This window comes from Lates calcarifer, linkage group LG8, assembly GCF_001640805.2.
Source record: "Lates calcarifer isolate ASB-BC8 linkage group LG8, TLL_Latcal_v3, whole genome shotgun sequence".
Lineage (NCBI taxonomy): Eukaryota > Metazoa > Chordata > Actinopteri > Centropomidae > Lates > Lates calcarifer.
The window spans coordinates 4056884-4077151 of NC_066840.1; the positions used below are offsets into that span (position 1 = coordinate 4056884).

The 20268-nt window shown below is 38.8% G+C and overlaps 1 protein-coding gene across 1 annotated transcript; it reads right to left on the reverse strand.

Moving 5' to 3' along the window:
* Nucleotides 1-12: 12 nt before the first annotated feature.
* Nucleotides 13-5937, reverse strand: hdac3 (histone deacetylase 3). Its single transcript, XM_018670137.2, has 15 exons — nt 5736-5937; nt 4903-4985; nt 4641-4783; nt 4252-4333; nt 3871-3927; nt 3714-3769; nt 3490-3623; nt 3263-3343; nt 2991-3064; nt 2808-2872; nt 2505-2594; nt 2349-2407; nt 1941-2020; nt 1663-1820; nt 13-1552 (listed from the first exon to the last, which is right to left on the reverse strand). Exons 1-15 carry the CDS (start codon nt 5788-5790, stop codon nt 1483-1485), a joined length of 1287 nt encoding a protein of 428 aa, XP_018525653.1. The 5' UTR covers nt 5791-5937; the 3' UTR covers nt 13-1482.
* Nucleotides 5938-20268: the final 14331 nt, after the last annotated feature.

Consider the following 20268-nt stretch of genomic DNA (forward strand, 5'->3'; position numbering starts at 1 on the left):
AAATAAACATGATTAGTTCAAATTGTTCTTTTTATTAAAAACATAAGTCGCTGACAACAATATCAAAAAATGACATAAAACCTATTTTTGGCTAAAAGAGGACCAGAGGTGATGGTAGATGGCAGAAAGTGTTTCTATTGCCACTAATGTCCATTTGTAATGAAGCTGCACAGTGAAGGACCTGCACTCTGACATCTCATTATGGAATCAACTACCTGCTTCTGTATGTTCAACTACCAAACTACCAGCCTCATCACCAGTTGTCCTCTTTCACATTATGAACACTCACAGTTCATACATTTATACGTATATACAGTAATGAGCAGAGAGAGCAGAGGAAAAGAGAGAGAGGAATGAAAGAAGAGAGAAGTTTGTTCAGATCAGATTCAAACCGGTGTCCTCATTCACACATGTTCACGTGTAGAAATCCAAATCTGTGTCAAAAAAGCGGATGTTTACATGAAACTGCCTCGCTCTACAACAGTGTTTGACATTTCAGAGCTGTAGGCATATGAATAATGCTATGATTAAAAAATTCTGGAAATGGAAAAAACTGCACATTATGTCAGTTATACAGTGTCTGTAAAGTAAGAAAAGTGTTGACATGAAATGACGATTGGAACCATCTGAGCATCAGTCTAAAAACTGTGAGCATGGTTTTAAACATCTGCACCGGCTGATGTGTGACTAATGTATCCTGGCGCGCACTTTTAACAGCTTCTCATATTAGCACGTGTCTCATAAGACGGAATAAATCAAGAACTCCTCACGACTTCTCCCTGACACCTGCTGATAACTGCGGCTGTTTGTTTCTGTGGAGCTTCATGTGGACATCCCACACTGTCACTGCTCTTACATCCCAGGAGTGGACAGAACACTGACTGGGATGTTCAGAATTATTCTCTGGGACATTTAAGATTCAGTTGATGGATACATTTTCCTCTTTCCAAAGCTGAATACATCTCAGTGCTAAAATAACGATGAACAAGATTAGAAAAGGGGAAAAAAAATGCTATTATCAATATCCACATATTTGACTGTTCATAAATGAAACAAAAAGTTAGTTTTGAGATCATGAAGGAGCATCTTATCCAGTCCTCTTTTTACAGGAAAAGACATAACAGCTGATATACTGTACATGTGTGTTTCAGTATCCAGCATTCTGTAAATATACCTAATTTGGGCTGTTTTCTGTCATTTACAATATTTGACGTGTTGAATAGAAATGAGAATACCGCTCTGTGACAGACTCAGTGACATTACAGACAAGACTCTGGTGCTGACATCACTGAGTTATGGTGAGGGAGCAACTGAAAAGGCAGATTGAGGACCTTTAGAAACAGAAACTAGTGAGAGTAAACAGAGCTTGAGTCTTTTCTGTCCTTCCTGAAAGGGTTTTTATAATCTGCAGTGATGTGATGTTTGCAGCTGATGCAAACAGAGGGCTGTGAGGAAAAGCTCCACTTCTCTCATTCTCATCGGTTAAATTTCTACATCACTCTCTTTGTCGTTGTCATGGTCACCGTCATAGAACTCATTGGCTGCCTCTGGTCTGAGGAAGTGACATTGACAGCCAGTTAGATAGAGGAAGTTCTGAAGATATGATATGTTTCAGAGAATGGTATTACAGTCAAGATATTTTAATGCAGGCGCACTACTGACCTGGTGTAGTTTTCCTCAGCCCCCCTCTCGTCAGGATCGGGCTCGTCGTTGCGTTCATAGCTCAGCATGTCAGAGGGGACGTCGTGGATCTGGACACTGGGCGCATGGTTCAACATCTTCAAGTTCTCAAACACTGTCTGACGGATCTGCTCCAAGTACTGCACCAAAACACACACACATGGTTATACAGACCACACAGAGGAGGTACTGATTCTGGTTCTAACATCTATAGAAACTATGAAAACACTGTCACTTTTTAGCATGTGATGATGTTTTACCTGTCTGGAGTTCTGGTTTTCTATCCTGGTGCTGACGTCAGGATGCAGCGTGAAGTCTGGAGCAAAGTACTCAAAATACTCTGGAGGGAGCACAGACAGGAGGAGGAGGATGAAAAGAACACAAAGGAAAAATGATTTCTACTGACTTCTAACCCACAACTACATTAAACCCTTGCAGCTCCACTGAACTTCCAACAGATGGAGCTAAAGGTTGAAAAAGCACAATATGAATCTCTACTCAAAGAATACTTGAAGATATGGCTGATACAGGAGCCATTTTGGAGTTTATTTTGCTACTTCGCTTTTATCAGAAACACATTGGACAAAACATCATAAAAAGACACTGAGGTGTAGCACAGGTAAAACATCATAATGACTTGATATGTAGTAGAGTTAGGTCCAACTCACCGCTGTAAGGCAGCTCATCGCTGATGGATTCATCCACTAACAGAGATGTCTCATAGGTCCTGCGACACGACAACACAGAAATTACTGTCAGCAACAAAGCTGAAAGCCCACACATCACAACTGGACCTCAGATGCACCTCTGTGTGTCAGACTCACCAGCAGCGAGCCACGTTCCTCACTGTGTATCCTCCTCCTCCCAGGACCAACAGAGGAATCTTAAAGCTCTTTACAAACTCCACACACTCACTGTTCAACACAAGCAACACATACACATGGGTTAACAAACGCCCATCACTGAATGTAAACATGAGTTGAGCAGAATGTGGTGTGTGTGTTCATGGTAGATGTATACACTGTAAACAATTACATTACTACAGTGTTTACAAAGACAACACATTTAATATTACAGCCATACAATAAATACAACTAAAATGTTGAGCTGAAATACACTGCTCTCACCCATGCCCTCGTATACTGAGGTTGAAGCAGCCCAGTCTGTCACAGCCCAGAGAATCTGCTCCACACTGCAGAGACAGTAAACATGTGTTAAGTGTGTGTAATTTTCTCTTCACACAGTAAATGATCCATCAGGTGAGATGACAAATGTTAATTGAACAGATGAAGACTGTGTTAGATTCTGACCTGTAGAACGATGCAGGTGGGCTGGTAGAAATCCACCACCTGTTTAATAACTGGCTGGAACAGCTGCCTGTAGCCTGAAACACACACACACACACACACACACACACACACACACACACACACACACACACACACACACACACACACATCAGTCATAGTTCAAACAATGACCAGCTGAAATAGCGACAGTCACAGTCAACACAGTAATAATGCAGGGCCATGTGTGGTGTTATACACTTCAATAATCGGACATTTGCAGGAAGTGAACTCACTCTGGTCATCAATGCCGTCTCTGAGAGGAACATTGAGGCAGTAGTACCGGCCGCTCTCTGCACCCACCTCGTACATGTCACCTACAGAAAACACACACAAACTGTTGATACACTCTTGTCTTTTTCATTAACAAAAAACATTTGTTCATGAGTTTCCAGGGTGAACTCTAAACTACGAAAACACTCTTTGTACAGCAGATTTGCTAGATGCTTAAAGCAGGTCATACCTGTTCCTGGAAAAAAGTAGTTCCCGTATTTGTGGAAGGACACAGTCATGACGCGGTCAGTCAGGTAAAAGGCTTCCTGGACGCCGTCACCATGGTGAATATCTATGTCAATGTACAGAACCCTAGGGTGGTATCTGTAACACACACACACATACAGAGTCGTAAGGAGGGAAACAGACACAGGAACCAGATCATGATGTCTATCCAGAGGAGTGTGTCCTTACTTGAGTAGCTCCAGTATACTAATGACGATGTCATTGACGTAGCAAAACCCAGACGCCTGCAAACACAGGAAACTTTTAATAAGTGAAGAGCTACTCACAGCAAAAAGTAAAGAGATGGCAGAGGACTGAAAACTATTTACAAGACTTTTTTTCTGACCTCAAATTTTTTGGCGTGATGCAGACCTCCTGCCCAGTTGATGGCAATGTCACAGATCTGGAAAAGACAGAGCAGAATAATCATTAATTAAAGGTCAATAATCCCAATGACTCTATAGTTCTGACCACTCTACCAGTTGTGCTGCAGCCATGTTGCTGCTGTTTCACTCCAACAAAGAAGCGTTCACACTGTGATTTAGGTATCATCTGCTACACACATGTTCATCTTAAACAGCAGGACAGGACGTGAAGGTGGCTGCCAGTGAAACAATAACAAGACTCTACTATATCAATGCTTATGGTGCTTGGTGACAGGAACTGCTTAAATGGCACACACCACTGACTATCATGGACTTCAACTGTGTTACAGTGCATGTGTTACCTTGTGGTTGAGCTGTGTGGCTCCCTGTAAAGAGGCTCCTGTGTATCTTGAACAGAACTCAAAAAGACCTGGAAACACAGGACTGAAATACAGACACAGAATATTCTGGTTACAGTTTAGTCAGTTCTGTCATGTGACAGCAGTGAGAGCAAACTGGGCTGTTAGGTGGAGAATTCAGTCATTTACACTGCTGACTGACACTAGTGTTTCAGGATAGTAATATGAACAACATTCAATTATCCTGGACACAGAGGAAATGAGACACCTTGAAACTGATAATAACTATGAAACTATACAATTTATATGCTATGAACTGTGAAATAAATCACAATATATGTCAGTGATATAGAATAAAGGAAACATTTTTTATGAAAAACAGTTACACTCACCAATCGTCTCCCACATTAAATGTGTTGAGACTCTTTGTGAAGCCCTGCATGTTGTTGGGGCTGACCTTCTGCAGGAAGTCTATGTAGTCTTCAGAGTGGAACCTACACATATCATGCTGAGATGCTTTGTATGGCTTGAACACCTAACAAACAAATGAGACAGTAGCACATTGTGCTGATTTTAGTATTTTCGTTTTTAATCATAGGAGTGATCATAATTTCAGCAGGAAATGCATCAGCTCTCTCTCTGTGAGCTACTCACCATCATTTTCTTATAGAGTCCATAGTGCAAAACCAGACTGTGTGTCAGAGACAAACGGTGAGGCTTCATAGGATGGCCAGCACCTGGCAGAGACAGACAGTTTTCACATTACAGTGCAGTAATTTCACTAATGCAGTCATAGTGGGTTAGTGACTTCAATGATGCAAACCTCTCAAATTAGTCATCTGAATTTTAAAACCGAATGTGTGAATATGTTGTGCATTATCACGGTTCAGTCACTACTGACAGAATGCTTTGTATTTGTTGCACTTACAGGATTACACAAACCTAAAATAAACAAAATATTTTAACAGGCTGAAACGTTAAGGACAGTGCGCAGTTACACAAGTGATGCTTTTACCTTTCCCTTTCCTTAAAGACGATACTTATTAGTAATGATTACTGAGGTTTATCATGGTTACAGTCATCTTCAGCTCTGATGCTTTTAGTAGTTTTATCCTACGAGTATGTAACTGTACTGTGAGCCATGCACACGCCATAGAATGCACTGGAAGCCAATCTGCACTACTGTACAAAGAAGCAGACAGGGAACACAGAGTTAACACGTTATAATAAATGTCAATACACGTAACTTGACGTTAGCTAGCTAAGCAAGCCGGGTACTGTACAATTTATACAAACATGTAGCTATGAATATAAAAATGTGCTACAGTGAAAACCAGAGTTACAAGCTTAATGATGCACAATGAGACCGTGAAATGCTAAAAACTATGTGACATGAAACTAAAAAACACCTGAACTTATTAGCATGCTGCTAGCTTGCATTAGCACCATTCCTTTGTAGGCCTGCTCAGCCCGATAACCAAACTCACCGTAATGAAAGTTGCCCACGTCTGGGTCATAAAAATAAGACGTCCTGTTGGTCATTCTGCAAGAAATATCTTCTGGCTTTTAATTTAGTGAAACCGTGACTACTTTTGCAGCTATAAAACCCGCATTTTCCTTTTCACTTAGCAAATAGCCGCCATGGTAAACACCGTGCATTCGCGTCATCAAACCGCGACAGCACTGACGGGAGAGGGGGAGAGGGAGGCGCACTCGCAGAAACATAATGGCAATAAATAATTAAATTAAACTAAATGACATCCTCTAATTAAATCGAGAAATACCTAAAACAGATAAAATATGTTTAAAGATACTAAATTAATCAAGAAAATGACCAGAGAATGAATTAAAAAAGGTGTAGCTTAACGCATTTCCCATTAATACATACAAATAATTAACGGCAAATTTAGATAGGCCTATGTAAATTCTGTGAAAAAAAATCATGTAGTTGTTTATTGATTTAAATTCTCATCATTTTCTCAGATTTTTATTTATGTTATTTAGTTATGTATGTATTTTCAAATACACAAAAGTCCCCTTGATAATAGGCTAATGAGGTGATTGTGGTGCACTCATTCACAAAAGAAAAACAAGACAGTATCAGCTGAGCTTTCAGCACCCCTCAGAGTAAATCATACTGTGTTGACACACCCTGGATGGGTTTAATTCTAAAATTCTTTTTCACTAACCTGGACTAAACCTTTTCACTGAAAGAAGAATCAACAAACTGTATGCATTCATCTGTGATTGACAGTGACAAAATGCAGTACAGGTAAAAATCACATTTTTATTGGGAGTGTCTGGTCATGGATTGAAATTGGGATCGTGTTTACCTTTGAGCTATTATCAAAGGATTATTGTGTTGATTGGGTGATTCTGACAGAATCCACCAGTGTCAAGCAGAATAACAAGTCTCTGCAGGTGCAGTTAATAATAACATGAGCATGAATTCAGTACAGCAGTTACCCGTGGAACTGTATTTATTTTGAACACCTGTTGTGTTGTGTGAACAAGAACTTGCTGGAGATTTTCCAGATCATAAAATGATAGAAACCAGATTTTACACACGTGGCAGTGAGGGGAAGGTGAAGCGGGTGCAACACAAAGCAGACATGTTTCCCTGTATTCATGTGATTTAACACACAGGCAGTGAAGGCATATTAACACACACTACACACTGTAGGGTTTAGTTTTTCACTAACGAGGTTTAATGTTTTTCAAAGATGCTCCTAGTGAAATTTCCTCTTCATTTCCTTCATCTCTTAACCTCACTTAGTCTCCCTCCACCTTTAGTTTCTCTCCACCCTTCTCCCCCCTCTGTCTTTCCACAGTAAAGCATAAAAATCTGCGTGTATGTGTGTGTGAGATGGCAAGACCAGATGTGCCCAAGAGGTCTACCAGCACATCCTTACCTAGACAGGGTCATGTCCGCCTGCAGTGTGTGTGTGTATGTATGCATAAATGTTTGTATAAAAGTCTGTGTATGACAGCTAAACTCCTGAGGGAACTCAGTTTGATTTATTGGTACACTCATCAAAACACCCCTATCTGCACTTCCTCTGCACACACACCCCAAACTTACTAACATGCACCAACATTTCAGGGCTGTAACTAATGATTATTTTTCATTATCTATTAATTTGTCAGTTATTTTTTTAATTGATCAACTAATCTTTACTCTATAAAATTTCAGAAAATGTTGTATGTCATAATTTTCCTAATGTCCAAAAAACAGATGCTCAGTCGTCAGTGACATAAAACACAGAAAAGTCTCAGGTCCCTGCATTTGAGAATGTGTAACCATCAGATGTTTGGCTTTATTACTTGAAAAAATTAAAAAAAAAAAAAAACAGTTATCAACATTGTTGTCAATTGCTGCATATTTTACATTGAGGGACATTATTGTGACTTAAAGCCACTCACAGATGTTTTTCCACAAGTTGGGCCATTCTCCATCTGTCTCTATCTGTCTTGTTCAAAGCAGTCATATTCTTCATTTGTGCTGAAGCATTTTGAACTTAACGTAGCCTACGTCTAACACAAGTAAAGTTAACGACATCATCAGATAAGATGCTGCAGTCAAGATACTATAGTTTGAGGACCTTTGAAAACAAGATGATGAATCTTAGAGCGCTTATCCCGTAAACTGTAACATGTCTAATTTGTGTAACTCTATCTGATTATGAATGAAAATGACCTCTGTAAGTGAATCATCAAAAACAATCAGAGAAATACAGGAACAAATGCAAAATGTCTTCAGTATGCTTCTGTCCAACACTGGGAGCTGACTGTTGGTTGATAGGGTTGGGTAATATGATGATATATAGTATCAGAATATGTAGATTTGTTGCATTTCGTCATACTGGTCATTGTGGGCAATGTTGCAAATATAATGAGCAGGATTATTTAATGGTAATATTATCTTTTGATTTTTGCATCAGTGTGATAAAGTACATTTACTTGTCAGGTATGTATGATTTTTATTTTACTCTCTTCTTCTTCACTTTATCATCAAATATATTGATATTGTGAAATTTCATAAACTGTGATGGAAGATTTTCTCCATATTGGCCACTCCTATTGGATGATATCAGATATTGCTTATGTAAAGATCCCAGTTATTGTATTTTATTGGTAGTGGTTCCAAAAATGTGTTAAATATTGTGTATTATTTACATGAACTCAAGGCAGACTAACGCCAGAAAAAAGTGTGTGTGTGTTTGAGACACACAGAGAGAGAGGAGGCAATTCTTCATCCATGACCTAAGAGTGTGATGGAGAGGCTGGCATGAATAATCATTCACAGAGCAACGCTGCCTCGCCTTGTCTCTACAGAATGTGTGTTGGCTTGTCGGCTGTTTTGTTTTGGAATGCCTGAATGTACATTTGATTTTCTCTCTCCTGCTGCTTTGCTTCCTCTCTCTCTCCGTCTGTCTCTTCTCCATGTTTCTCTGCCTGCAGCTAACTGGCAGAGTTTCTATGGACTGAATGGTTAATGTATTATGTATTCCTGATGTTATAGGTTACTGTAGGTTCAGCACTGATGAGCATGAGGCACAGATCGTGTGTGAGTGAGTGTGAATATGCAATGTGTCAGAGCAACCAGATTTGAACCTGGAATCCCCCTCGATTAGGCCTAATGTATTCTTTTTCCTCCTTTGATACATTAATGAGGGTTAATCATCCACAGGTCAGGCTTTGCTGTGCTCACATGTTGCTGTGGGACATACTGATTCACTTTTAATCCCATCATGTACAACTAAGCATCAGAAGGCACTGTCAGGATGTTGGTGTGGCAAATAAAAATTTCATAGCAAAACATGATTTTCTGGGTTTTTTAGTGTTAAAAACTGGTTGATTTCAGCATTAATGTTGATATTTTAATTTTTTTCAAAATGATAATACTTGTTATTAAACTTATTTTTTTTTGTTTTATTTTGAAATAAAGACAGATCAAGAGAGGATTTGCTCCATGCATCTATCCACTATAGCCTACTGTGGTAGAAAAACATCACTTTTATCTGTTAGAACTCCATACCTACCCATGACCATATCTAGGAAAACATGCCCAACATGATTTGAATAACTAATATTTTTGCATCATTGTAGGCCATCATGGCCTTTGAAGTGACAAAATGAATAGAAATTTTACTGGCTTCCCAAAAACTAATTTTGTGTTGCTTAAACTTAAACTTTAATAACAGTGTAGCATATTTATTGGAGAGCACTGCCAGGGTCACATTTGCATAGCTATGAAATCAGTCTCTGCATGTGTGTGTGTGTGTGTGTGTGTCTGCATGGGTTTCATCCTTAGCTGGCTTGTTTTGGCCCCAGGGTCCAAATCCGTTCTGTCAAGCATCTGTCTCTGCCTGTTTGTTGAAATACACACTCACTCCACTTTCACTCACTCACACACACACACACACACACACACACACACACGGACAAGTGCCCTCTCTAACTCATTCCTCTATGTCATTGCCATGGCGATAAATATACAATATACAGAAGTCTAAGGTATTATCAATTACAAACACACAGGCATTTTCAAAGTGGTGATGTCTGGCATCTGTGGGCACACACACACTGTCTCTTTCTCTCCCTCCCTCTCTCTCTCTCTCTCTCTCTCTCTCTCTCTCTCTCCCTCTCTCTCTCACACACACACAATATACACATATATACAAAATATTAGACTGCTATAAATATGGAGCAAACATCAAAGTATAGAGGTATAGTTAGCAAGTGTGTTAAACACACACACAGAGTGGGAGAGAGAGAGACTGATTAACAGCAGCAGCAGTATACCCTCTACCCAGTGTTTTATCTCTGTCAAAGCAGTGATTATTGACTTGTTATTATATATTATATATACTATTATTTTTTGGAAATATTAGTCAGTATAGAGTTAAAAAAAAAAACATTCTGCTGTCATGTCTTGAATCAAGAGAAGAACCTGAAGAATGTCTGCATGAAAATTGTCACTCAAATAAAGATTTGTTTCCAGTCTGTGTGTAATCCATTTTCATTCTGTTTTTCCATTCTCCCATAAAGAGAGAAAAATGCAAGATGTCAGCGTGACGTATTTCAAAATCCAGCATATCTCAGGGTCAGCCATGGACTCGATGATGAAGGCCAAGAACTGTGTATACTGTAGCTGTCAGCACCTTCCTGTTGCAGGTTTACCCAACGGTGTATGGATGCATACATTTGTTTTTAATTTGTCAGATTTCCAACTCAGGACAACGTCTTGGAAGGTCAAAGTGACTAAAAGACCAAACAATAGTGAGTGAAGTGTGAGTGCTGCTTGTCACCACTATGTGACAGCACAATATTTTAAGTGCAAAGCTTACAAAACAGAATTCATGTTCCAGTATCATGGGATAAAATCGTACAATATCCCTGCAGGTACACGGAGATACTGAACTCCCAGCGGTCCTCACAAGGCTGTCCACGTTGTTCCACTGACTTCACTTGGCTGCAGTGTAGGATCAGCTCAGCAGCCTGCAGCTCCTCCTTGAGGTTCTCATCATCTGTGACCTCACCTGCTGTGTGACAGATGTGCAGAATATGAATAGTGATCATAGATTACATAAAGCAAAGATCAATTCCCAAAACACCATGTCCTTTAGGATGCAGTGCAGCAGATGCTTGGAAAGGGGCTGGTGTTGGGTGTGTCCAGGCAGGTGTAGCCACCAAAAAAGCCAGGAGGGTGAAGAAGAGATTGGAAATGGAAAGATTGTTTGTACATCAGCTGTGCTTTAATCTCAACATGACACTCATCAGTTGCACCAACACAGTTACTAAATGCCTCAATGGCAGCCAAGTGTGCAAAGCTTTGCCCAGTGCTGTTCAGTGCTGCTGCTGTCAGCAGATGATGAATGATGTGGTCATGAGTCCTGCAGCACAGGGTATCATTTCATACTGGTGTTGATGATAACAGCAAGTACAACTACACTTCATCAGTTTATCCACTGGTGTTTATTTGGAGGTATAATCATTAGAACAGCCAGGTCTGGCTTGAATGTCGCAACAAATGGGCTTGTGTTGAAAACAATCTGTTGGCATCTTCAAACACGCCCAACTCATCACTGAACCTGTATTGACATGAGTATATAAAACTTTCAGAATGGGCAAGAATAAGTTCTGGTGATCAGAATCCTCAGTTGTCTGCTCTCACCAGATGAGTGACAGGAGTGAGGGGCCATGGTTAGGGGAAGGTTTGAAAGTGTAACAGAGACAGTAATTTAGGATCAAGTACCTTTGGTTAAAATCGTTAATAAATAGTTGAATATAAAGTGTGTAGCAACAGTGTGAAGTGAAATAAGTTTTTTTTTTCAACATAATGAAAGAAACTTGTAAAACAGAGCAAAAATAAGATTATCCTTCTTCTTTAGGGCTTATAAAGATATAGGGAAGAAAATGATCCATGACTATCATATGAGCTGTAGATCATCTTATGTTGTCCATTCTCCTCACAAAGTTCACAATGGGTCCAGTCCAAATGCTAACAAGTTCCACAAGGCCATCTTGTCCATGCGCCAAGCTCCTCTTAGTATTACTGCTATTCCCTCACTGTTCCTCTTCATGCTTGCTCCAGTTTAATGCCTAGCAATTGTAATTTGCTACCATAACATACAACATATTTATGATTTTCCATCAATATATGATACAGAGGTTCAGACATCATATGAAAGTTCACTCTCACAAGCAGGGTGGCTCTATGGATTGCAAAACAACCTGAACGACTGTCCCTAGACTTTAATATGACCCCTAAGGACATACCAGTGGCAGGTGTGCCAGACATTTGTCACCAAGGTAACAATAATACAACTTACAGTCAGCCTATATATACGTCACCGAAGTTCCTCATTGCTCCTGTCATAATTTCTACAGCTGCTAGACTTACCTCACAATAAAACATAACTATGGTTCATGGGTCTACTTGCATAAACAAACGCTGGGTTTGTCTTTTACATGTAGACAGTCTTGAATGGCAGTATCAGTCCTGTTGGTCCATCACTTCCAGAAAGAAATATCTCAGCAAATGTTGGATGATTTTCCACGCCTTTTTGTAAACACATTCTCATTCCCAAGAGGACGATTACTAACAACGTTGGTTGAGAATTTTAGGTGCTATTTAAACAACGTGGTCCCTGGCTGAGAAAATGTTGTCTGCATCAGTCTGAAGCTAGCAAAGACATAAAGCCACAGCAAATTAAACAGCATCAATTTCATCAACAAAATCAAATTAAAGAGCATCTGTCACTAAGGGTGTGATCTAAATTATCTAAATCTATTAAATGTGATTGTAACATCCAGTTTTTCCATCCTCATGGATATTTTATGTGCTTGGGGAAAAAAATGCAAGAAAGATAAAGTATTATGCTGCTGACCCAGTATAAAGAACACTTCCAGCTTTCCCAGTAATAGCAATTCATTCAGTGGATACAGGCAATAAAAAACATACATCATCCTGTAACAGTCTGTCCAGCACACAGATTCATGTATTTAGTGATGGATAAATGAGCTGTGAAATCCTGGCAGTTTCCATGCAAACAAATGGCAAAAAATATCATATTACAGATGTGTACAGGGGTGTTTTACAGCTGTGTGGCTGTGTAATGAGGTCATTTGGCATCATATGAGACATAGAGCAAGACAGAAGTGATTTAGAGCTGTTTAATAAAGTGTCAGAGGGTTGATCTGACAAACTGTCCTCTTCACACTACAGACCGTTTCTGTTGAATGACACTTTTAAAAGGGGATAACTTTCTTAATTCTTTAAAAGATCTGTTGTATGAAGTGTTCAGAGTGTTTGGGGATAAAGATGGGGAAAATGACTCCTCTGACTTCTCTTGTCATCATCATAATTCAGTCCCTTTAATTTAGAGAATTTTCATTTTCTCTTAATCTACTCTTATGGTTTTTTATATCTGCACCATAAATGCAAATATTTAGCCAGCTGCATTACCTGTAGTGCTGCAGAACAGGATTAACAGGACGCCTTATATTAAATCTTTGCAAAGCAAGAACTTCACCTGTCCTATCAAGTGAAATCAGAAGAGGCTGAAAGAGAGAAGTGTGTTGTGACCACTGAGGCTGGAGATTTCTCCTGTTTGCCCAGGGGAAAAACTGCTGTCAGGTTTTGTCACAGACTTCACTAAGAAAAGGAAGTGACAAATCAACACTGACTCCAGTTCAGTAGACAGACTCCAGCACAAGGAAACATAGTGGAGACCACCAACATTTGAAACAGCAGTGTGCACCTGAAATTGTGGTCTGTGAATACTGAAACAGGCTTTTATTTGATTCTAGGGAGGAATTAAATTGATAAGAGCCACACCAGAGAGTATATCCAACACAAACTGTTAATACTTTGAGGAATACCATGAGCATGAGTAACATGACGCTTTATGAAACAAAGAGAAACCTGTTGTAGCAAGCAGGGCTGAATAGTTTTTGGAAGTGTTCACAAATCTAAAGTAACCTGACTGTCATTTCCCTCAGGAGACTTTTATGAAAAAAAAATCAGAGTAATCACAATACTTTGCCTTTGGGAATTTGATTATGAACTGATATAATTATACACACATTTCATGATACTTTAATCAGCATTCAAACAAGCTGTTTGCCTCTCCATATCAGCTCTTCTTGAGTAAGAACTGGTTTATTCTGTACCCAGAGTCTGCAGGATGAAACAGATACAGTATGTTGGATAAGTGCCATCAAATATATACTGATCTCTTTTAATCATGATGGATGTGTGGAACTCTGTATGGTATGTAAGTGGTAAGTGCATTGTGATGTTACAACCTAAAGATGACAATCAGACTCAGACAGAGATTGTTAGACTGATAGATTGTCATTCAGATGTTACATATAAATATTTCTTTGTAAAAAAAAAAAAAAAAAATCAGAATGTTTTAATTAGAAATTAACCTTTAGGCATATGGGTGGATTAATTTACAGCTGACTCATGTAATTTCATGCAGTTACTAATAATAGGGCTACTTGCTTGCACGCTGCCATTTTCAGGGACTTGTTTGGCCATGACTTGATTTTCATAAAAGCAACAAGGACAACAATGTGAGAATTTCAGCTTCAGCGTTATTTTAGTTGGACATTCACCTGACAGTTGAGAAGCTCTCAGACATGTGGTTTATAGCTCCAGAAACAGCTCGTAAAAATTCAAGAATGAACCTTCACTCACACTATTATTCTTGATAAGCCGCAGAAATACAGCAGCACTGACCTGTAAAGCTCCACAACGTGGTTTGGATAATGTTTTTCATAAAACTACATACTTCTGAAAGCTAAATTTCTTTAAATAGAAGTAACTGTACTTAAATATTTTCATTTAGTTTCAGTTAGTTTACACTTCTACTCCACAAGGATTCAGATTAATAATACAAGACTCATTAATTTTGATGTATTGAATAATGTACTGTAATGCAGCAATAACTATTACCCAATAATATCTATACATTTTTTGAATTGAGCCTTTTTTGAGTACTTTTATTTTTGGCACTTTAAGTTTATTTTGATGGTAATATGTTTGTACATTACTTGAATAACAACAAAGTTGTGACCAGAGTCTACCATGTTGTTTTGCTGTTTTTACTCAAGTAAAAAGAGCATCTCTTGATCACTTGAATGTAAAAACTCATCTCACACCACTAGATGTCACTTAACAATAAAATGTGACTATGGTTCATAAAAAGCTGCTTGCACAAATGACCCGTAGGATTGTTTTTTTAATGGGAAGACAGTATCCTGTGAAAATAAAACTTAAACTGTGAGGTTCCTACAGATCTCTCACGGTAATGGCGTGCTAAAAAGGAAATTTGGCAGTTGTTCTTTAATGGGATTCACCTGCAGGGAGGATACACATTCATGCACATATTATTCTCTATACACTGACCTTAAGATGCATTATATATATATATATATATATATATATATAAATAGAGCCATATTTTTCCTGAAAAGTAGAAACTTGAGCTGGTAAAAACACATAAAATAATGCAACACACTGCAAATGGAGAGATTTATGGTCCATCAGTTGATGGAATCTTGGCTCTCTGACGGAGGGGGTGAAGGAGAGAAGACAGAAAGTGCGTGACAAGAGCTTGAGAGAAATACATGAGAGACATACAGGTGCTTTAGTTCCCTCTGTCTCTGTTCCCATCACTGCTGATGAATCAACACAGCTGGGCTGCACAATCCACAGAAAGCACTGAGAGTAAAGTGGATATGAGAGGTGCCATAAAGAACAACAACAGAGAGAAAGAAGGGGAGGAAACCCATGAGAACACAAACACGCAGCCATTTATCACTCTTTAAAGTAAAGATGAGGTATTACAAGGTCACAGCATTCCCAGGAAATCTTAATGAATCCTGGAATTACATATGTTAGACTTGCTGCCACAGATGACCCACAGCTTTGTTATTATTAGTAATTGTAGTGAAATACACATAACAGGAAGAGTCTGTTATTGGGGGCCGAGCTGTTAACATTGACTCTATGACAAATATTATGTAAAGTTTCTACACAGATTATTTCTCACAACACGGTTCAACAACTGAGGGTGAAACAGTGCCACGTTAACTCACTACCATTTGAGTAGCTACAACTTTGTTATGATGGTGATGCTGTTTTCTACATGTGAATGTTACAGGTTAATGTTGTTTTATTCTGTTTTAAGGTCACCGCTTTGGTCAAAACTGAAACACATGACATGAAATTTAGTACAGATCTGTGTGGTTCCCAGTGTTTGTTGTTGTTTGGTTCAACTGGAAAAAATCTCATGCATGTTTAGTGTGGTTTGTTAAGGCTGATGTTAAAAGTTTCAACTATGGTGCAGAGCAAAAAACAGACTGAGACAGAAAAGGACAGTCTCAGTCTCAGACCTCTGATGCAGTTTGTTTGTGGTCTGAAATTAAACAGATGACAGTGGATGTGATGTTATTTTTGCCTTCAAAAGCTAAAATACTGTTAAATCTGTCTGCTGGTCATGGACTGTTAAAGATGCAATCTTATAATCATGAATCTGTCCTAAGTGATGCCTTAATGTATGGAGATCATGTGGTAACCATAAGTGCAGGAATTTTCTCTGATCAGACAGTAAAAAGCAACTGTCTGTTCTGGCAATTTTCAACTTTATTCATTTGTAATAAGTCAGTGTGAATACACACTGGCCATAACTGAGGCAACAAAATATCATTTCTTCCCATGGGGCACACCACATGGACAAAACTACGTGTGAAAGGAAGCCTAATGGAATTAGTGATCCCTTCTCCTGAGAGAACTTCTCCTCTTGCATCACCAGCAGTTTAATGGTTTCATGTATCCAGTGAAATATCTACACATCTACTGGACAAATAGGTATAAAATTTATACAAACATCTGTGGTCCACAGACAATGAAACATATGGACTTTGGTGATCCCAGGCTTCATCTCTAACACCACCATGGGGCTGACATTTGTTGGTTTGTGGTTTTTGTTTCAACAGCTGGATTTCATACAGGATAAATTTCATTAACTTTGATGACCCCTTATCTTTTCAAATATTAGCATTGTGAGGTCAAAATTTCAGTTTATGATCAAATACGTGCAAACCTAAAGACAGTCATTCACCTGAGCTGCACTTCATGTTTAGTGCTATTTAACAAATTTCAGTCTAAACTCTACAGATTGCCACAATGGTGAAGATGGGGGCTAGAGCCAAACCCAGCTGTATGAGAGGCAGGATACACTTTGGACAGGTTGGCAGTCTATCACAGGCGACTGGAGTCTCTACATGAGAGAGGTCCTACATGTAAGGTTCTCTTAACTTTAACATATCTATTTATTTTAGCATCCCTCAAGATATTCCATTCTACAACCTGATCGAAGGTGAAACTGGCGGCATGCAATGTCATCCTCATGTAGAAACATGAGAGAAACAGAAACGTTAACAAATAACACAAGGTTAGGGCCCACCAGCTGAGTCAAGACATCAGTTGAGCTACAGTCAATAAGTGTCTAATCCACTGACTAACATCTGGAATGGAGCCTCTCCTCCACTAAAGCCACTACAAATAAACTGATGAGTTCCTTTCAAAGGGGATATGCCTTGAAATCTGCTTCTGAGCCCCCAGAACTATAATATAGGGTAAAGAAACAATGGGAAAGAGTAGGCAGATTATAGAATATGGAGCCGAGGAGATTAAGTAGAGGCAGTGGGTGTATGATAGAGAACTTCAGATCTTGTGAGATTAAAAGAACGAGAGAGCAGCAGTGAGAGATTTAAAAAGAATGACTAGGAATGAAAGAGAGAATAATATAACTGCACCCTGAACTTTCAGCTGAGGGTCACAGTAAACAGAGAGAGCAAATGAAAACCTGCACTGAGGCAGATAACACTGCCAGGAATGGGGAAAGTTCTTTCTTTGATATTGTTCTATGTGGGTTTAAGACACATCACATTAAAATATAGTTGAAAGAATGACTCTCAGTGTTGGCTCAGATAATGAGATTTTCAGTAAAGCTCTTGCAGTAGATTTGTATGCATAAGTTCACCAAAGTTAAATTAGATGTGAAAACAATGTTAAAAGAACTATCTTGTTATCTACCTTATTCACTTGGATGAACAGACAAACTGGATCACATTATGTTGAGTTAATATAGGCAGAGTGTTTTATTTTGGCAACTGTCAATTTACCAGCTGCTGTTATGTCCTTGATGGCAGCCTCCATTTCCATTTGATATGAAGGATTTTAAAGAAGGAATGTGACATAACCTGGTTTATTTTCTTTGCATTTAAAAAGATCCTAGCAGGCATTTAACAGCATGAAAGCCTAATCACACCGGCATATTACAGCACAAAATCAGAACAAAATCAATTGATTTCAATAGAAATGATTGCCACCGCAGTCCACAGTCAGCAAACGTGCTTTTACAGCCCAAGTAAAGGCACACTGTTTTCACATCTAATTAAACTTTTTTACATTTTTAAATTCAAATCTGTGTTGCTGCATAAATGGAGAGCCAGAGGATCCAAAACTGAAGAAGCTATTTGTCAGCTGCACTGTTTGTGCTGTTCATGTCAGTTCACCCCAAACAGCCAATGTAATAACTGTACATTAGCTGTAAGCTAGCTAGCAGCAGATGCCTTTGTGTGTTCAGCTTAGCCTCTAACTGATACCAGAATTAACTCCTTTCTTCCTTTTATCTCTGCATGTTTGTGAAGCACAAACGTTCTGCTCAAGCTGATACATCCTCAACTCCCTCATATGTGTCTATGGGCAAATTTGTGGCTAATTGCATCTCTCCATTGACTTTGCATGAAATCATGCCTCCTCATTTTCTGTCTGAACAGTGTGTGCAAGTGTGAGCCCTAGTGTGGTTTGACACAGTAAACCAGAACCAGACACTCTGAGTAACAGATATTATTCTTCTTGGCTAATGCCAAGAACGCTCTCAGGGGGTATTCTGGAAAACGCAGGAAATCACTAACTGAAGCAGAAACAGCAAAGTGTGTGTATTGTAAACTCATTAATGGAATGCACTCAACAAAAGTTAGTGGTATTTATCATGTTTGATTGGAGATTGTAGATTTTCAGTTTAATACCACCTGGAGAGGTGGTATTCAAACTGGAGGAGATCAAAACTGAAAACTGATGGTAAATTCTTAGAAACAGAGAGTGTAAAAGTCAGTCTCTTGCTGGCCGGTGAACAGTTGACTCAACAATCAACATTAAATTATAATGAGATCTGGCAAAGAAGCCTCCGTGTTGATTTTCTAGTGAGAGTTAATGAAGTAGCTCCAGTCGTTCATCCATCGAATCCATTCAGCATTAAGTCTCATTAAGTGACCTGTTTGATGTTTTAACCAGGTTACTCAGGGACTCGTCCTTGTTCTGCCATTGGGAGCATTAGCCACCAACAGAGAGAGCAGCAGATTTTAATATCTAAGATGGATGAGCCATAGGAATGTTTACATACATGAGTATGCACACATATTCCCACACACATCCAAAAAAAAAAAAAAAAAACATTACCAGGAGGAAGAAGCCTGTCAAAACAGGATGCTGAGTTTGTAATTTCTTACAATGACCCACTTGTATGTGTGTACATATATTTGTGTATTTTTATGCAGGTGTGTGTTAGTAAAAGAAGGTGGCACAAGAATGCCAGAGAGACTTGGCCCATGTGGCTGGCACCAGGAACCGTCATCACTGTGATGAGCTGATGACTGAAGTTTGTATTTGAGTGTATGTATGTGTACAACGGATCCCAGAGAGAGAGAGAAAGTGCTGAGTGATGTAAAAGTACAGTTGTCTCCTGTTTGAGACAACTGAGGATTAGGAAGGAACGAACGAAATAATGCAGTAAATCTGGCAGAGAGCCAATGAAACACATGATTAAATGTAAATGTACATCTTCTTTTCACCTGGATATGGTGAGCTGTCTTTTGGTTTGAATGTCCCCTCTATCCTGTAAAGTCTGTCAAACAAGAGAAAAGTGCAAAATGCCATTTCTTTTCACCTCATGATACAGACTGACATGTTCATTTAATCAATTTAATGTTAATGTATTTCATGTCAAATCAAGGAAAACGCTGAACTAAGAGTTGCTATTTCTGTGAGTCGACTTACAACTTCTAGCTGTGTTAATCTCATCTATACTTTCTTTTTGTGGCAATTTATTGTTGCTATTGTTCAGGTTCCTGTCCAGGAAGATGAAGACCTCCCTGTTAATCTACAAAACTGTCAAAATATATAAAACATTGATTGGATCCATTGTCTTCAAGCAGGGAACAACAATGAATGAACGTAACAGCATGGCTAAAAAGTCACAGATGAGGAATCATTTCAACAAAGATTCCCCAATGACCTGAATCATTATTTTCAATTGTTGTAGTGGTGACAAAGAATCATTAACTTACATATGTGCTCACCTTCAGTGGCACTGTTCTGACAAAAAAAATCTAATATGGCTAAAAGAATGTAACAAAGGCATTTATAAAAAAATATCA

Bases quoted from the DNA above. Each gene is read 5' to 3' on its own strand.
- hdac3 (XM_018670137.2), bottom strand. From the start codon at position 5,790: ATGACCAACAGGACGTCTTATTTTTATGACCCAGACGTGGGCAACTTT. The intron at 4,334-4,640 runs GTGAGTGTAACT...TCTGTATTTCAG, and splicing joins TTTAATGTGGGAGACGATTG to TCCTGTGTTTCCAGGTCTTT. The intron at 3,344-3,489 runs GTATGACCTGCT...TGTTTTCTGTAG, and splicing joins CTACTTTTTTCCAGGAACAG to GTGACATGTACGAGGTGGGT.